At 30.7% G+C, this 18,905-nt stretch overlaps 1 protein-coding gene across 35 annotated transcripts in view; it reads right to left on the bottom strand.

Annotated features, from left to right (window-relative positions):
• The window catches only part of LOC140431103 (leukocyte elastase inhibitor-like), a 228,099-nt gene extending 210,388 nt beyond the window's left edge, over window positions 1-17,711 (bottom strand). For 19 of the 35 annotated variants that reach the window (XR_011949640.1, XM_072519127.1, XM_072519040.1 and 16 more), the window contains exon 1: window positions 17,532-17,709. Coding sequence is in view for 32 of the 35 variants with exons in the window: in XM_072519127.1 (XP_072375228.1) it covers window positions 17,532-17,640 (109 nt within the window). In the remaining 3 variants the exon portion in view is untranslated. Of the gene's footprint in view, window positions 1-295; window positions 360-17,335; window positions 17,495-17,531 lie in introns of those variants that run through there. The other 16 variants (XM_072519046.1, XM_072519067.1, XM_072519047.1 and 13 more) reach the window with 4 other exon arrangements.
• Window positions 17,712-18,905: the final 1,194 nt, after the last annotated feature.

Genomic DNA, 18,905 nt, shown 5'->3' with positions numbered 1-18,905 from the left:
TAAAAGCATAAACACGGCTCTTGCCTATAATAACGAAGCCGAGTAACTCTTAATTTTTTTCCACCTCGAATTGAAAATAACTTAAAAATATATAATATAAATACATAAACTTTAAAAATATTGAGAAGAGAAAATAACAAAAACATTAAGAATAGGTAGAAATAAAGTCAATGGAATGAACGATCAATTAAACAACGGAACGGCTAAACAAAATTTTAAATTTTATATATTACACCAAATTACCTTATAGCATTTTTAATACTAACTAAAAGCAGTAATACTTTCGAAAACTTACCAAGTAGAAGTTGTAAATTACTGCTACCAACACTATCTACTAATAAAAACGGAATAAACCACAAGTTTGCTCTCAGAGAAATATTTATCAAGTTTATTGCGAATTCTCAGTGGCGTAGATAACATCCCTGTCGAATGGGGGAGGCACCGTTTTTTTTTTACGTATACCGATTTTGAACATTGAAATTTAAGGAAATTCGAAAAATTAGTTTACGGATTTATTGAAATTTAATTTTCCTCGAGCTAATTTTTTTGGTATTTTTCAGGAGCAATACCGATCGTTTTTATTGTTACAATATAACTATGTTATGAATATCTTGATAACTTTGTCACAAATGCCGGTCAACTTTGACCGGTTGTATCTGAGGAACCACTACTCGTAATTCAACTTCCTTTCTTTTATAAGAAACGTCTTACCGCTCTTTTCCAACGCTGTTTTCTGAATTTAATTTAAGCTAATAGTAACCGAGATACTCTATTCGTTTAGTCAAAAAATTGTTTATAATTTTAAAACATTCCTAAGGGGCCCAAATAATCCAATTTCAATTCGATAAATTACATTAGATAGGTGGAATGCTGATTTATATGTAAAAAAAATTGACACACTTCTATATGGTCCAGCTTTTGTGGTGAAAGATTTTAAAGAATTTTAAGTAAAAAAAATTAGATTGCAAAATTATTATGCGAAATCTATTAAATCGATTTTAATGAAATTTGGTGGATCGTTTTATTATATAATAAAGATTTTCTAGGCGAATTATGAAGGTCCAAAGTGAAATCTAAGTGGTTAAAACACATTGAAGAAGAAAAGGCTTGTTCCCGCTCTTTTTTTTATACTTATTGCTATTTAGCAGCAAGGGTAATAAATTAAAACAGTTTCATGGTTGTACTTGGATCTCCATACTCCGTTTTCGTTAATAGGTTCAAATATCTTCCTTAGGACTTTTCTTTCAAATACTTAATAGACTAGACATTACGTTGCCTACGCCACTGCAAATTCCATAATAATTATTTTTGTACTATATTAAACAATAACTGATATGATGACTTATGACTCACATTCTAATTACTACTGTTATTTTTGTAGGTGTTACCAAGAAAATGTGTTACAAAAAACAACAACATTCAATTCAAGTAATGTATGCTTTATCTCTCTTAATTTCTTTGATAATTTACGGTAAATGCGAATAATTCTTTCATGCAAAATTTCAAGCCAAAGTCTTTAATAGGGAACATGTTTTGTCTCATAGCTTCATGTATATGTCCCAACGATCGTCTCCTGTATTTTGATGACTTTGTTCTGTAGGTTGAAACAGGGTTGTTATAGTCACTGGAAAATATACAATGTTCTGAAGTGGATTAAAATTAGTTAAGAGTGGATACATGATGCGTTATCTTTCGTTATCATAATTCCTTTCAGAACATAAAAAATAGTGTCCGTTTGATTAATAAATTTACATTTTTATATGGCAAAATATCGTGAAACCTTCGCTATGATGATCGTCCACGTCAGATAATTCTGAGATGGCATATAAAGCAGATGCGTGCACAAAAGTATCTATATATAGGAAAGGTTTGCGTAGATTCTCTGTCTTATTGATTCACAAGAGACACTTCCTGTCCCTAGCAGTTGGTGAGACCTTTTTAACAAACCCCGTTCTTAAATTCATTAAGTTCCACTAAAAAGTCCTATGCTCTTCATAAAAGCCAGCAACTTATTTATGCGAAGTTTATTAAGTTTAAGATTTTCTCCTAGCTTAACAGTTTTAATGTCAATATTGGTATTTATTCTCTTCTTCAGTAATGGTGACTCAGTCACGGTGATTTATAAGTTACCGTTAACTATAACTTCGATAACCGTGATCGGTGACTAGATATCTCAGATATCAATTCACGGTCACTATCTCACAAAACTTGTTTATATAATAAATATTATGTATGTTATGTAATATAAATTACATTATTTTAAAATAATGTCATTAAACGTATTGAATATATTTTTTCTTTCTTCTGAAATTCTTCACATTCAAAATAAAGGCCTTAAGCTATCTTTATTGGAATCTATGGAAATTAATAAATTAAATAAAAAATACAGACATACTTCGAATGACCAACTTGAGACAAACAGTTCTCCCCTCCTCAACTTATTCAGTTAAAGACTATAAAGTGTAAACATATACCAAAAATAGATCACTTAAGAAAGGCACTCTGCCAAAATAGTTGCAGTGATAATAATTTAAAATAAATTTTGTGGAAGTGTTGAAAACAAAAGTTTTCAGTGTTTTATTATTAGATAAAATGAATTTCCATCGAGTAACTGTTGAATCCATCACATATTTGATTGATATTAGAATTTTTGACATATATTCTTCCTCTTTATTCATTTTACTTAATTTTTCGTCCCCCATGTACTATATGTATAACATTTCATTTCCTCTTCGATTACTTTCTGTACATAAAAATTGAATTCGCTAGTACTAATGTATTATTAGTCAATATAAGATATTTTAATGCAACCATATACGAAATTGTTATAGTCCACCTTCTTGGTGACATCACTCCTATATGTTTTGTTAATCAAATTGTCTTTGCTATTTTCATAGTGATTTATTTTTAACTTTTTTTATGAATATATTTCGAATATTTTATTGCGATTTTGACTTTTTCATGACATTGACAATTCTTTTTTACTTTTTATGAATATCATTTTGGGAAAACAAGGACAAGTTGTAGAAAGGAAAATAATGGATTTTTCAAGTAAAAGTAAAAACGAGTTTTACGTGGCCTGTAGCAGCTCTCATTATATGTATTTGCGATAAACCAGGAAAGTAAATTACAACTAATATAGCTTATCGATGACTAATATTTCAATTTTCTTGAATTATTCCTACGCCATTACACTTCTAATATGGGTGCTGGGGAATGAAGGACAACATATAGCGTTACACATCTAATATAGGTGCCTGGTAATCAAGGAGTTTAAGTGGACGAAGAACTATTATTGTCACAGCAAGGCTCTAAAGCAATCTTCGATGACCCAGAAAGATGCCGTAAAAAATGAAAATCAGAAGTGGCTAGAAAGAAACATAATAAAAAATAGGAAAGCCTGCAGAGGCAAACGCAAATGAAGAGAATCTTCTTCTTCTTCTTCTTTCTTGTATGTAGGCTTTAAAGCCTGTGTCTTCTTCAATATTAGCCTCCTAAATTATTTAAATTATCGCACCATCTTTTTCTTGGTCTGCCAATACTTCTTCGTCCATTTGGTGACTTATCTCGTGCTATTCGTACTATCCTATCCTCTGCCATTCTACTAATCTGTTCGTTCCACTCCTGTTTCCGTTTTGTCACCCATCCATTTATGTCTTCTATATTGCATGCTCTTCTTATGTTTTCACTTTTCTCCCTATCCAACAGACTTTCCCTGATATTCGTCGAAGTATTTTCATCCCTTGTTTGACTCCCCTGTTTAATGGTACAAGGTTCGTGTGTTCATTTCGTGTGTTCCTAAACAGGGGAGTCAAACAGGGAGATACTTTATCACCCAAACTGTTCACCTTAGTTTTGGAGGACGTTTTTAAAAACCTAAATTGGAAATATAAGGGAATAAACATCAATGGCCGCTACCTCAGTAATCTACGATTTGCAGATGACATAATCCTGATAGCTACTGACCTACAAGAATGCAAACCATGCTTTTAGAACTACATACCGAATCTTCTAAAATAGAACTGAAAATGAATTTAAACAAAACAAAAGTCATGCACTCCGAAGACACAGTGACAATAATAAAGGATAAAGTTATAGAAAAAGTTAAAGAATAGGTATATATACTTAGGACAAAAAATAATACTAAATAGCGAAATTCAAACTGAAGAAATAAAAAGAAGAAGAAAGTTATCTTGGGCAGCATTCGGTAAACTGAACTATATACTCAGAAATCAACAAATTCAATTACATCTTAGATCTAAAGTTTTTGATGCATGCATTATTCCGATATTAACTTATGCGGCACAAACATGGACAATTACAAAAAAGAATATGAATATACTTAGAGTCACTCAACACGCGATGGAAAGAGCAATGCTAGGTATATCACTTAAGGACAAGAAAACAAACACATGGATAAGACAGAAAACCAAAGTCACCGATGTGGTGCAAAAATCATTAAAGTTGAAATGGGAATACGCTGGACATGTAGCTAGGAGCGATCTAAACAAATGGCACAGATCAATTTTAACCTGGAGACCATACCAACACAAAAGACCCAGAGGCAGACCTCCTATGAGATGGACAGATGATCTGAAAAGGACTGCCGGGAAAAATTATATATATATATATATATATATATATATATATATATGTATATATATATATATATATATATATGTATATATATATATATTTATATATATATATATATATATATATATTTATATATATATATATATATATATATATATATATATATACATATTTAGTCAATAAAAAGAAAACCGAATACTTGTGCATTGGATAACAACAAAAAGATCTCATAGTAGACGACATAACCATAATAAAGCACTGCTACGACTACAAATATCTAGGTATCAATATTTCGCACGATGAAACTAGAGACAAAGCCATAAGAGAACGAAATAGAGCAGGTAGAAAAGCCATCACAATGTTAAATAGTATCTATTTTATGAGACCAATCTATCAACAAAGAAAATAAAAGGAGGATATAATTATGAGATTATAGTAAAAAGTATCACTATCACTGTAAAGATATTTGGACCAACCGATTGTAGCGATGGTTCATGGAGAATAAAAATGAATTATGAGCTGGATGAATTAATGCATAGCACAAATATCGTTAGATTTGTAGTCACAAAGAGTAAACTGGCTTGGCCACTTCAGATAATCAAGCTGTAAAAGTAATCCAGGAAACCCCAAGCGAATAGGACAAGAGGATGCTCCGTAAAAGGTGGATAGACGATGTAGAGGAAGATCTTAACACCATGAACATCAGGCAGTGGTGAAGGAAAGTACCCGATAGGACAGAATGGAAAGACGTTGTTAAGCAGACCAAAACCCACAAAGGGTTGTAGTGGCATTAGAAGAAGAAGAACTGAATTAACGAAACAAAAACAGAATTCTAGTAAAATTGACAGGAATCTTATAAGTCTCATAGGTCCATTCTTCACCATCGATATAGCAATCCACAAGCTGTGAAAAAGTTATAATAGCCTTAGAAAAATGCAACTATATACTAGACTACCATAGCAAAAATAATTATCTCAAGAAATGGCATTTAAGAACAACAATTATCTGAGACTCCAAATCACACTTTGCATAAAAATTTAAACCTAATATTTGAAATTTACTTCTCAGACACTAAACTATTCACATGAGTTTTTTCGACATTCGCTGTAATTATCGAATCTACACAAAGAGTACTAATATTACATAAACATATTGAATTCATCATATTTTGTACTGAAAATCGCTAAAAAGAACCAATGCCGTCATCAGGAATAATCTCTGTAACGCTGAGTAAAATTATTACCAACAATTAACAAAAAATTTAAACCTAATATCTTGATTATATCTGAATTAATGCGATAAGTAAAATTAAAATATTAGAAGAATTTTGTTTTCAACATAACCAAAACAAAATAATCTGAGCTGACTGTCAAAACCATTCACGACATAAGCTTTAGTTTGGGAGGCTGTGTTTTCATTCCTTTCCATCTAATTTTGTGTTAGTGTGTGTAAGCGTCTATATTCTTTTGGTGTGTGTTTCTAAAAGGTGAGTTGAGCTTGATAACAGCTAAATAAGCTTTATTTTGTTAGTTTGCATAGTTTGTTTATTGGCTTAATTTTTTTTGCTTTTCCTGATTGCATGCTTATCTCTTCTGGTTGATTGTTTAAAGTAGTATGAGCGTAACAGGGGGGGGCGGCCCCCCCAACACAGGGCTAGAATGCCAAGATCAGATGGATAGTGGTGATAATTTTATTAATAATGCGACCAGTAATACCAATAACCTTAAAAAAGAGCCAGTTTTTTATTCACAAAACGATAATGGGCCTTTTTTGGTATATGTGGAATCCACTGAAAAAGTGGGTTTCAATATTGGTAAATTTAACAATATTAAAATTGCTAGAGATATTTGCTTTCAAAACCTAACTGATATTAAAAAAATTAATAACAAAGGCTTAAATAGAATCTCAGTAGAATTTGTTAACTTTCAAGCTGCAAATAATTTTGTAAAAAATAAAACTCTTCTTGATAAAGGCTATAAAATATTTATACCATTCAATTTTGTAACTTGTAAGGGATTAGTTAGGCAAATTGATGTCGAATTAGGAGAGAAAGAACTGTTAGAGTGCTGTAAAACAGACAGCTCAGCAGAAATTCTTCAAGTTAAGAGACTTAATCGTAAAATAGTTAAAAATAATGAAACTACATATGAACCTACTGGATCGGTTCTCTTTACATTTAAAGGAGTTTGTCTCCCCAAATCCATAAATGTATATAGATTGGAAAGACCTGTTTCTGTATATATTTCACCAGTAACTCAGTGTTTTAGATGTTTAAGGTATGGCCATACACGTACAAATTGTAAAGGCAAGGAGAGGTGCTTTACCTGTGCTGAAGAAAAAAAATCGGACGGGGAGGCTCACTCTTCTTGTGAAATTAAATGTTTTTATTGTAAAAACCCCCATAAATCAACCGATAAAACCTGTCCCGAGTATACAAGACAAAAAAATATCAAAGAGCTCATGTCTTTTGAAAATATAACCTTCTATGATGCTAGCGAAATAGTTAAAAAAAATTATTTGACACGTGATGAATTTGTATATCGCCCCTCCGAATTCCCTATCATTAAAAACTTTAATAGAACTGAAAAAACTCATGATAATAAAGATAACCTGATTCAACCTTCACAAAGACGTACACATCATGTAAGAACCGACCCTATCAAAAGATCTTTTCAACAAGTTGTGGCTGAAAACAATAAAAAAAAAAGAATAATTCACAAAGGCTATGATAAAAAGGCTCATAATGAAAATTTACTATTTCCCAACTCAAGATCTCAAAATGAAAACAACTCACCAAATTTCTCAAAAAAACTTGAAAACAATATAAATACACAGTTGCCTACTACTAGTGCAGTTCATACGTATAATTCACAAGAATCTCCTTCATCATATCCAGATGAAGTTAGATGTATTATTAATGCAATCTGGAACACTTCAGAAAATAATAAAAGAGTAATTAAAAACATACTCTTCAGTCAAAATTTTAATATGAGTATAGACCCCGGTTCCCAATCGGACTCAGAGTCCTAAACAACCTTCTTTTCTTTTCAACTAGGTCAGATACAATTAAGTTAAAGATAATTTTTTGGAATCTAAGAAGCATAAATTCAAACAGGGGTAATTTAATTAGCTTAATTTACAACGAAAACCCTGATATTTTTTTAATAAATGAGTCTTGGCTAAAGGCCAATGACAATTTTAGGCTCAATTCATATAACATAGTTAGGCAGGATAGAGATGATGGGTATGGTGGGATAGTAACGTGCATTAGAAATAATATAATATTTAAGAAAATTAAATCTTTTTCTTCAGAACATATTCAATATATAATAATAGAAATAGGTAATCTACAAGTAATTAATTTTTATTGCAACTCACATATGCATATAAATAACAATATTTTAAATGATCTTATTTCCTGTAATCCTAAAAACATTATAATTATGGGAGATTTTAACTCTCATCATCCCTTATGGGATAAAGCTACACCCAACAAAGGAGGTAGAATAATTCATGATTTCCTATTTGATAATGATCTTGTGATTATGAATGATGGTTCACCAACACTATTTCAATTATCAACGGCAATACCAAGTGCAGTAGATTTGACTATGGTAAGTGGGAATCTAGCTATACAGGCTAATTGGGATACTATTAAAGATTGTGGTAACAGTGATCACTTTCCTGTACGTCTTTTACTTAATGATAATGGCAATTGTGAGGTATTCAACAACATGACTAGTCCTTATAAAATTAGAAACTTTAAAAAAGCTGACTGGGAAGCGTACCATAATAAAGTTTTGATGTACCTTCAAGATTTAGATTATAACTTAAGTTATGATCAACTAATGTATATTATTAACACAGTAGCTGATCAAGTAATTCCGTTTAAACAGGCCGGTATACATATTAAAAGGGGTAATGCCTGGTGGGATAATGATTGTACATCCTGGGTTAAGGAAAGGAAAAAAGCCATAGCAAATTTTAATAATGTTCCATCTATGGAAAATTATATATTAGCAAAAAAAACCATTGCATTAACAAAAAAAAATTAAATAATAAAAAAAAAGAAAAGTTTAGGCTTTTTTGTGAAACTTTAAATAGGAACTCTAGCATGACTTATGTTTGGAACAAGATTAAGAAATTCAATAATAATAACTTCAAAACAGGAAGATTTAATCTTACTATTCCAGATAATCTTAAAATATCTATTTTAAATAAAATGTCAATCATAAATATAGATCCAAATTTTGTTCTTGACAATGTAGATGAAAATTTAAAGCCCTTTTCCATAAATGAATTAAACCTGGCCTTAAATAAAAAGAAATCATCTGCCCCTGGTATGGATGATATATCTTATGAAATGTTTCAATTTTTACCTTTCAAAGCTAAACAAATTCTTATTAATAGTTATAATAAAATTTTAATGGGTGGAGAAATACCAGCCGTATGGAAAACATTTAATATTATTAGTTTTTTAAAACCAAATAGGGATCCGACAAATCCAGAAAATTATAGACCAATTGTCCTGTCTTTATGTGGAGCCAAAATTCTAGAAATAATGATCAAGAATCGATTAGACTGGCAATTGGAACATAATTTAAAATTTTCAAATAATCAGACTGGATTTCGTAAAGGAAGAGGTATATATGACAATATAACATTCATCACATCTTACATTAACCTTGCATTTCAATCCTCTGAGTCAGTCATCGTAATTTTTTTAGACATAAAAGCTGCATACGATAATGTTGACATATATAAACTCTATAGTAAACTCAAAAACTTAGAAGTGCCTATCCGAATGTGTAACGTAATTCTCAATCTTCTGACAGAACGATCACTATATTGTAGGGGTAATGACGGCTCCTTCCTGGGTCCTGTACCAACAACCTCGGGTATACCACAGGGCTCCCCTCTGAGTACTATTTTATTCAATATTTACTTAAGGGATATTTTTGATTTAAATTTGGGAGAAGCATCTATCATAGGGTATGCTGATGATTTGGCAGTTATGATCAGAGGAAAAAGTGTAGCAGCCATGGTAAATAATATCAATAATGCTTTAAAGCACATAAATGCACACCTTCGTGAACACAACCTGTCACTTTCCATGGATAAATGTGAGGCAGTATGGTTCACTAGAGGGAGGAAACATACCATCCCACCCCCCGTACATATTAATAATGCAATCATTGCCTTTAAAAAAGAGGTTAAATATTTGGGTATTATACTGCAAGAAAACATGAAATGGTCACCACACATTACTAACATTACAAGTAAAGCAAAAAAATCACTAAATGTATTAAGAGCACTGTGTAGGGTATGGTGGGGTGCAGATCCAAACACACTTTTGATCGCCTTCTCTGCTCTAGTCCAATCACATCTTGATTTTGGATCAATGTTTCTTAGACCATGTTCTAAGGCCGCTCTCAGTAAATTGGATGTGGTGTTTTATGAGGGATTGCGTATATGTATGGGATGTATGCGTTCCACACCCAGGGCTGCTCTTTTAGCAGAAGCATCTATATTAGATCTGGAACATAGAAGAAAACTACTGGCCCTTAAATTAATTTCAAAATTCTTAGTTGTAACAAATCATCCAACTATTCAATTTATCAACAACTTTCTATTAAAAATAATCCATAGACCGGAGTATTGGAATAAAGACAAAATACCATACCTAGTGGAAGCACTTCAACAGTATAGGCCCTATTTAAAGTTAATATATAGAGGTTCAAATTTTCCATGTTACGAAATTGATTTTCATATACTCAATAAACCTTTAAAGCCTTTTAACTGTAATTGTAAAAAAGGAGACATTATGTCAAGAATTAATTTTGAGGCCAAAACTAATAGTCTAAAATCTCAGTATACTTTCATTTTTTCTGATGCGTCAAAGAGGGACAACAGAGTTGGTTTTGGTATATTCATTCCATCCCTAAATTATAAATTTTCGTCACGTCTTCCCAACCATTTAAGTATTTACAAAGCAGAAATAATTGCCATACATGATGCAGTAAAAACTGCCATTAATAAAAAAATTAAAAATGTGATAATTTTCTCAGATTCACAGGGGGCTATAACAAAACTCTGTAATCCTTCTTTTGCAACAAATTCTGAATATTGGGTTCTTACGACAAAAAGGCTAATTGCTGCATCTAACATGAATGGTTATAATATCCAATTATCCTGGATACCAGGTCACTCAGGTATACCTGAGAATTCAGAGGCAGATAATTTGGCCAAAATTGGAACAGATCTTAATATTCCCAGAAAAATGGTATATGACATAAAAGACATTTTAAATTTCTTAAAACAGGATATTTTAAACATTTTTAAAGATAAATGGAGAATCTTAGTCTCATCCAGACATCGTGGGTATGCTAGAGTTCAATCAACATTCACCGATAAGACATGGTATGGCAATTTAAATTATAAAGATCGGAGACACATCACAACTATAATTAGAATGCGTACAGGTCATTGCCTGACTAATGCCCATCTTTTCAAAATTAATATAAAAGATGACCCTGCCTGTGAATGCGGCATGATAGAAAACCTGAATCACATATTTTTCGAGTGCCCTATTAACTATATTCCTAATTTGGACTTATATAAGTACTTTGTATCAAAAAAGAAAATATCACCATTATCCATGACTGACCTTCTATCCTCTCCGGAAGATGAAACTATAGAGATAATCATGCGTTTCATTAACATTAATAAAATCAAACTCTGAAGCTCAACTATCCAATTTCCCCGATATATCCTATAATCCTGCCTGTTTTAGTGCTTTGGTGTTGGCCTCTTATTCCATTTGTTGTAATATTAATTTGTCCTCCAATATTATTGCCGTAGATCAGATCAGATAATAAAATCAAACTCTGAAGCTCAACTATCCAATTTTCCCGATATATCCTATAATCCTGCCTGTTTTAGTGCTTTGGTGTTGGCCTCTTATCCCATTTGTTGTAATATTAATTTGTCCTCCAATATTATTGCCGTAGATCAGAAAGCCGATACAATAATAGCGAAGTTATAAGCTATATAGAAACAAGAAAAGCGCCACCACGAGAAAAGCTGTAGTTCAGTGAAGTTTTCAGAGATTCCTGCATGGCCCAGAGCCAGACAAAGTGGGGTCTCACACAAATCGGGCTGGCAATTGCCTTGCAGCAAAGCCATCAATACAACAAGACAAGACAAGACTGTCAAAACAGCAAATTATAGGTAAAGAGTTCTAATTTTAGAATAATTATTGTAATGAATTATCATTCTATTATGTAATTACATTAATAAAAAGCAATAGATTATCCCTTCAAACAAATGTTAAAAATATTTGTAAAATTTTATCTGCAAATTGAATATAATGTAAATATGTAGAATATGTTTTGATAAAGAATAATATTTTTATTTAAAACCAAATACGTCGAGTGAATCATTGGAAATATTATTGCACAATATATTGAAAATATTTAATGTCTATCACGAAGCACCATAAAAATATATATTTTCGTGCTGGCAAAGTTTCATTTTTTATATTTGTATTTGTGTTTTATGGTTAGAACTAATTTTGAAAATACATAAAATCATGGTTTATTGATAATTTAAGCTAAAAATTTTTTGAAAACGATAAAAAATATAATGAAAAGCATGTATTTACATAGATAATGTAAATCGATAAAAATACTCACTCACATATATTTTTAGATAAATGGAGTATTTATAAAGACAAATAGTCTAAGATCCCACTGCAAGATCACTACGTTCATAACGTTAATCAAACTCACGTTTATACATACATTTAAGAATAGTAGAATACATTGATAATAGGAGTCAAAAAGTGGCCGCAAATAATTTTAATTCAATTAATAATAAAAGATAATTTTTTTAATATGATATTTTAAAGTTGCCTGAGACAAAAATGGTTGCAAATTAGGGTTGCCTTAAACGCGAGTTATCAAAAATAAAGTAAAATAGAGTTACCGCTCAAAGGCACTGGTTTGACAAGTGATAATATGTATATTATTAACCCTATCACAGTAGCCTTGCGCGCTAACTATATTTTACTTTATCTTTGATACCTTACGTTTTTAATAGCTGGCAACCCTAATTTGCGACCAGTTTTTTCTGAGGCAACCTTATATCATATTAAAAATATGTTGCTTTAACTTGATATAGAAAACATGCATATACGTAACGAGCAGCGTATTTTATTTAAAAAATAAATAAACGAAATTTTTGTTAAAAAATTAATTACCATTAATTGAATTCAAAATATTTGCAGCCACTTTTTGACTGGCAACCAATTATCAATCCTATTCTTAAATGTATGTAAAAATGTAAGTTTGATTAACTACATTATAAAAGTAGTGATCTTGCAGTGGGATCACGTACTACAACTATATTTCAAAAAAATAAATGTATGGCAGTTCTGGTTATAATATAAAAGGTATTACTACGTAATACTTGACAGATAAACTAAATAATTATTAATTTAGTCTCGACAGTTTAGTTGTATGCCAAATAAAGATCCCTTTGTTCGGTGTTTCTATAATTACACAAAATAGAGTTCGACAATTTAAATTATTTGAATATTGCGCACATTTACAAAAAACGCGGACTTTTATGAAAATACAAATTTATTGTATATAACCACTTCCATTATAATACAGGGAAATAAGCAAAAAAAGACCCTGTTCGGGACCGTGACAAATCCAGACTATGACAATTTTTTTAGTTATTATAGGCATATATAAAGAAAATCTATATGTCTTCTGCAGAGATTTGGGCGTCTTTTTTTTTATTTTTAACAATTTAGTATAAAAAATGCCATTTTTTCGAATTTTTGCTTACCACTGAAAAGCTTAATATTTGAGGCAAAATTACAAAACTTTATCTTTTAAAACATAAAAAAGCTGTAAAATGGCGATTTCTAAAAGATATAAAATTAATTTGTTGCTTCAAAAACTGCAAAATAAGGTAAAAACATTATTTGTTTATAACTATTGTAAAAAATCAACCTAGGCATCTGTTTTTCCGCCCAAATTTGGGTATTGCAGTCCTTAGTAAACGCTCAAAATTTCAGATCGATATATCAATTAGTTTAAAACTTATTCTATTTGTTTATCCCAGAGACCTTTTTTTGCAGTAACATTTGTCGGAAAATATTGAAAATACGGTAATTCTACGCCGAATATACTAAATGAAGTTTAGGAGTTAAACTATCAATATATATACCTACCTATCAAAAAAATTTAAAAAAAAATAATTTTTACAATGCAAAACCCTTTCGGAACATTACGGTTATTTTTGGTTTATAAGAATTAAGAATAACTTACTCTAACTATTGCTCTAGTACAATTAATAAAGTTAATTTTTCTTTAATCACAGCTAATTTGTTTATAACAATTAAGGAAGGCATTTGCAAGAAAAGGGTTCGTAGTTGTTGTACAAAAAGTTGTGCAAACATTGCACTTTAACAGGATCCTCTGTGAATTGTCAAAAATATGGTTCAAAAATCGATATTTTTTGTAATAGGGTGAAAGGGTTTTGCATAGTTTTTTATTATACCAAAGCTTATCCTCCCTTCGTGGTCCTATTCCTCACAGTTTGATGCCAATTGTCAACACTGATCTTCCTGACATCCTCATCGACACCATCCATCCATGTTAACACCTTAGTTTTAATTTCCGACTAATTTCCTCAGGTTTCGCTAACAGAATACGTCGTGAATGATACTGTTCACTTGCTCTGACTAGATCTGCTACTCTTACCCATCACACGACTAATTTTTATTGCAGTGATTATAAAATTGGCTTCAGCTATTTTTTTTACTTATTGTATAGCTCAAAGTTATCGACGAAGGCCAGGTTCCATATTCATTTATTAGACCTAGCCTTTTTCTGAGGACTTTTATCTTGAATATTCTGTTTTTATGGTCTGTTTTTATATAGTCTATTTTTTAAGTGTTAAAAAACAATCATGTCTCACATCCGTATATTAGCACTGAAAGTATTAAGGTTCTGCACGTCATGATCTTTATTTTGTTAGGCAGTAGCTTCTAAGGTATTTGACTTGTCTAAACTTCTATTTCTTAGAGTTATTTTTCGCTTTATCTCTTCCAATATGAAGGAAACTTGAAGTATCTTAGATAAAAAAAGGTATAAGCCCGGGTCGTCCAAAACAAGTTTCTGATAGGAATAGGAGAATATTGTTAAAAGTTTGCAAAAAAAAGGTCAACGAAGAAATACTCTAAGGCAAGTAACAGCTGAATGGAATCATGAAACTGGCTTAAATCTATCAAGGGAATCCTGTTGCAAGTGGAAACATAAATCTGGATTAAAGTTTTATAAGGTTGAATTACAGGCAACAAGTTAAAAAGTGTACTCATAGTGTAATATATTTTTACATATTTTCTTCTAGGCAAAGGAAAAGCCATTGTTTCCAAAAAAACAAAAGCAAACCAGGCTCATACGGGCACAATCTAAACTTTCTTGGTCAGTAGAAGATTGGTCCCGAGTAATTTTTAGTGAAGAATCAAAATTCGACGTATGTGTTGATGATTACCGTAAACGAGTTATTCGCAATAAGCATGAGGCTTTTCACAGACTGTTTGAAACGGATCGTAAAATTTCCTAAGTGAGTGATGATTTGGAGATGTATGGCTGTTTCAACGTTAGGATGTTTTTAATTTATTGGGGTTGGTTACTGTAAATTATGTGAAATATAAAAAAATACCTCAAAATAGCCTACTATCAAGTATTGTGAAATTAAATACTAGCGGAAATTATATTTTTCAGCAAGACGAAACGGCCAGAACTACAAACAATTGGTTTGGAAACAAAATATAAATGGCCTTTCTTGGCCTTCTAACAGTACTGACTTAAATGTCATTGAAACAGTTAAACAATACAGCATAAAATGAAAAAGACACTAAAGAATAACCCACAACGGACATTACACGAACTTAAAGCCAAAATAGAGCAGATTTATAATGAATTTACCCCTGAACAGTGCAGATCCTTAGTCAAGTAGGTAAATGCCCAACCGAATTCGAGTGGCCATAGAGTCTAAGAGCGATGCTACTACGTTTTAAAAATAAATATTCGTTCTATATTCGTATCTTATTATTAATTAGTTATGTCAAAACAAAACATACTATATATATATATATATATATATATATATATATATATATATATATTATATATATGAGCAATTCCAATACTTTTCAGCCACTTTTGTGGGACGGGTCTTCGGATTTGCTCCAAATTATAGTATGTTATTATACCTTATGAATTAAGACAACAGTTCAAATTTCAGCCCTCTGGGTACACTAGGGCCCGAGAAATCCCTTCTCAAAGGCCCAAAAAAGGCCCTTTTTAGCCTATATTCAAAAAGCTATATCTCGATGTCCTATAAACCGATTTTAATTTAGAATAGCTCATTTTTTTTGATATAACGTCAGCTATTTACAAAACAATTTTCAAAATCCTAGATCCCAAGATCCATTGTCGGGGACTAAATTAGTGCGGACGAAATTTAAAGATTTTGGTTATTTTTAAAAAATCATAAATAGTGAATGGGTAATTAGAAATACTTTTGATAGGTCTTATTTGAAAGGTTTTTTTATTACCTTTAAAATGACACTTGGTAAATTTAAAATTATCAAGTATATTCAGAGTTAGAGCTGTTTGAAATTGATCATTTTCGTGAAAATCGCGTTTTTTCGAATTTTCAAGCTAGCAGCAAAAAAATCTTTGAACTTTTAGGGTAACGAAACTTGGTGTGATGATAGTTCTTCATATGTACAACAACCTGTAACTCTTTATATATATATATATATATATATATATATATATATATATATATATATATATATATATATATATATATATATATATAAATATATATATATATATATATATATATATATATATATATATATATATAGTGTTTTGTTTTGTTTTGTTTTGTGTTGCTGATTGAACCTATATTATTAGTAATTAACTAATTCATAGTAATACATTAAGAAACAAGATTAGAAAAAAAAATGTTGCTATTCGTCATATTCTTTTCGAATATAGTAATTTTAACAATATATTTTTACACTATTTAATGAGCAATATTTAATATTTAAATCAATATTTAACAAGTTTTAAATAGACTAGACAATTTCCTACTTTGTCGGCCTTTCAGGTAAAAATTTTCGATATCCCAGTGTTTGTTTTTTATTTTTATACTTTGTTTTTGTTTTTTAACACATATATAAGTTTAGGCTGCAAAAAAACATTAAAATTTAAACTTTTATAGACCTTTTCGACTGAAAATGTCGCATGAAATAAAATAAAGATAATTTTTGACGTGCGCTCCTATTCTATATAATAATTATAAAAAATATTTTTTCTTAATGTGATTAAAAAGTTAGCTATTTTAAAAAACATATCCAATTGTTAAGTAGGTATAAAGGCTTTAACCATAGTTCGTATCATTCCTTTTTTAACAAATTTTTTATAGCTTCTCTATTTGACTGTCTTTTTTTTATATAATTTAAATAGAAATGTCAAGGTAAGATAAAAAAAGACCTGTTATATACAAATATTGGTAATCTTTAGTTATTACTCCCAAGGCACTAGAAGTTTGCCATATTACTACATCGTTACTTTAAATGAAATAAAATACACTTATTATTAACAAACTTATCAAGAGTAGGTATTTAAGCTTAGCACATACCGACCTGGAATTATTGATTTTATTTTTTTCAAAATACAGGAACCAACTGACAATTTTCAGGAAGCTTTGACATGAAACTCTTGACACGCGAAACTAACTTTTTGGATATAATCTCCAAAATACAAAAGAATTTTGATAGTTTACCGCCCACCTATTTCATAATAACAAACAATTAGATCGGAAAATGATTAAACACTCACCTAAAAATAACTGTGAACCGTATACGCTGTTAGGAACCAAATGAATAAAATTTCGTGCACTCAATCGATCTATACGGCTCCCGAAATCTTCAACCTTGACCAGTCCCATAAAAGCTATACGAAAACGGGCCACAAAAACTGTTTTGGGCTCGCTATAAAAAATCTAATGTCAAGTGTACAATCTCATTCACGCAAAACATGGAAACAAGATATCGATTTTTTAAAAGAATCGATTAGTTAGGTTAAATTTATTCAGATGATGGTGGTATCTACGAAACCCGTGTACGGAATATTTATGGACCTTAGCCACCGTTTTATCTCTTAAAATTAAAATAAAAAAATGGGACGTCGCGGCACGTCTGGCAGATGTGAAGTACCAAAACTATTTTGTGTAGAAGATATGCATGATAGAAATGGTTTATTAAAGAAAATAAAAATGTCATAATTAAAACAAAATACTCCGATTTTTTAAATAAAAAAAATAATAGGTGTCTGTAAGAATAAGAAAACACATTGATTTAGTACTAAAATTTTTAAATATTTTCAACTGTTTCGTTAGTTATAAAAAATATTTTGCTTACATTTTCTTGTCATTGTTATTACTTACAATTAAATAATACGTAGGCAAGAATGATCAACATCACTGCATACAATTACAAACAATCAATTTGACCTACCTACTGCTTTGCATGTTTTACATTAAAAAGTGTCACTTTTAAAGTAAAATCTTCTATAGACAGGCTTGAGGAAAACATACTTGTTTCTACCTTCTCGCCATCTCTTTTTAGGTGTATTAGTAGTGGTATGGTTTAGTAAAAATAGCGTGAAAAATAATTTATTGATATATTAATAGGTATATTATATAGTATTCTTACCTACTGCCTATCCGCTGTACATCTGCTGTACATCACATGATCCACCTTGTTACGTAGCTGAATACTTGAAATCTATTCAGGTCTGTATACAAATGTTTGTTATAAAAATTACATTAAACAAATACACAGTTAAGGATATATTATATACATTCGTTACTGTCCTAGACTGGTTGGATTAGATAGAGTATTTCATCATTATTGTTATTCTTTAATATTTCTTAGCGATTATTTATTTTTTTACCCATACATCTCCCATCTATATTTCTTTTTATTACCAATTTGCAGGAGCTCATATTCCTTGCAAATGTTATAATATAGAACCATCCCACATGCCAGCAAAATAATGCTACACATAATCAATGAGAGACTGAAAACTTTTCTCATCATCATCATCATCCAGCCTTAATTTATCAAGTCCACCGCTGGACATAGGCTCCCTTAAACTCCTCCATTCTTTGGTGATGTCGTTAGCCGTCAGGTAAGCGGAACAGACGAGGAA

This window comes from Diabrotica undecimpunctata, chromosome 1, assembly GCF_040954645.1.
Source record: "Diabrotica undecimpunctata isolate CICGRU chromosome 1, icDiaUnde3, whole genome shotgun sequence".
In the NCBI taxonomy this organism is placed as follows: domain Eukaryota; kingdom Metazoa; phylum Arthropoda; class Insecta; order Coleoptera; family Chrysomelidae; genus Diabrotica; species Diabrotica undecimpunctata.
This window is presented reverse-complemented; position numbering and strand designations above follow the sequence as displayed.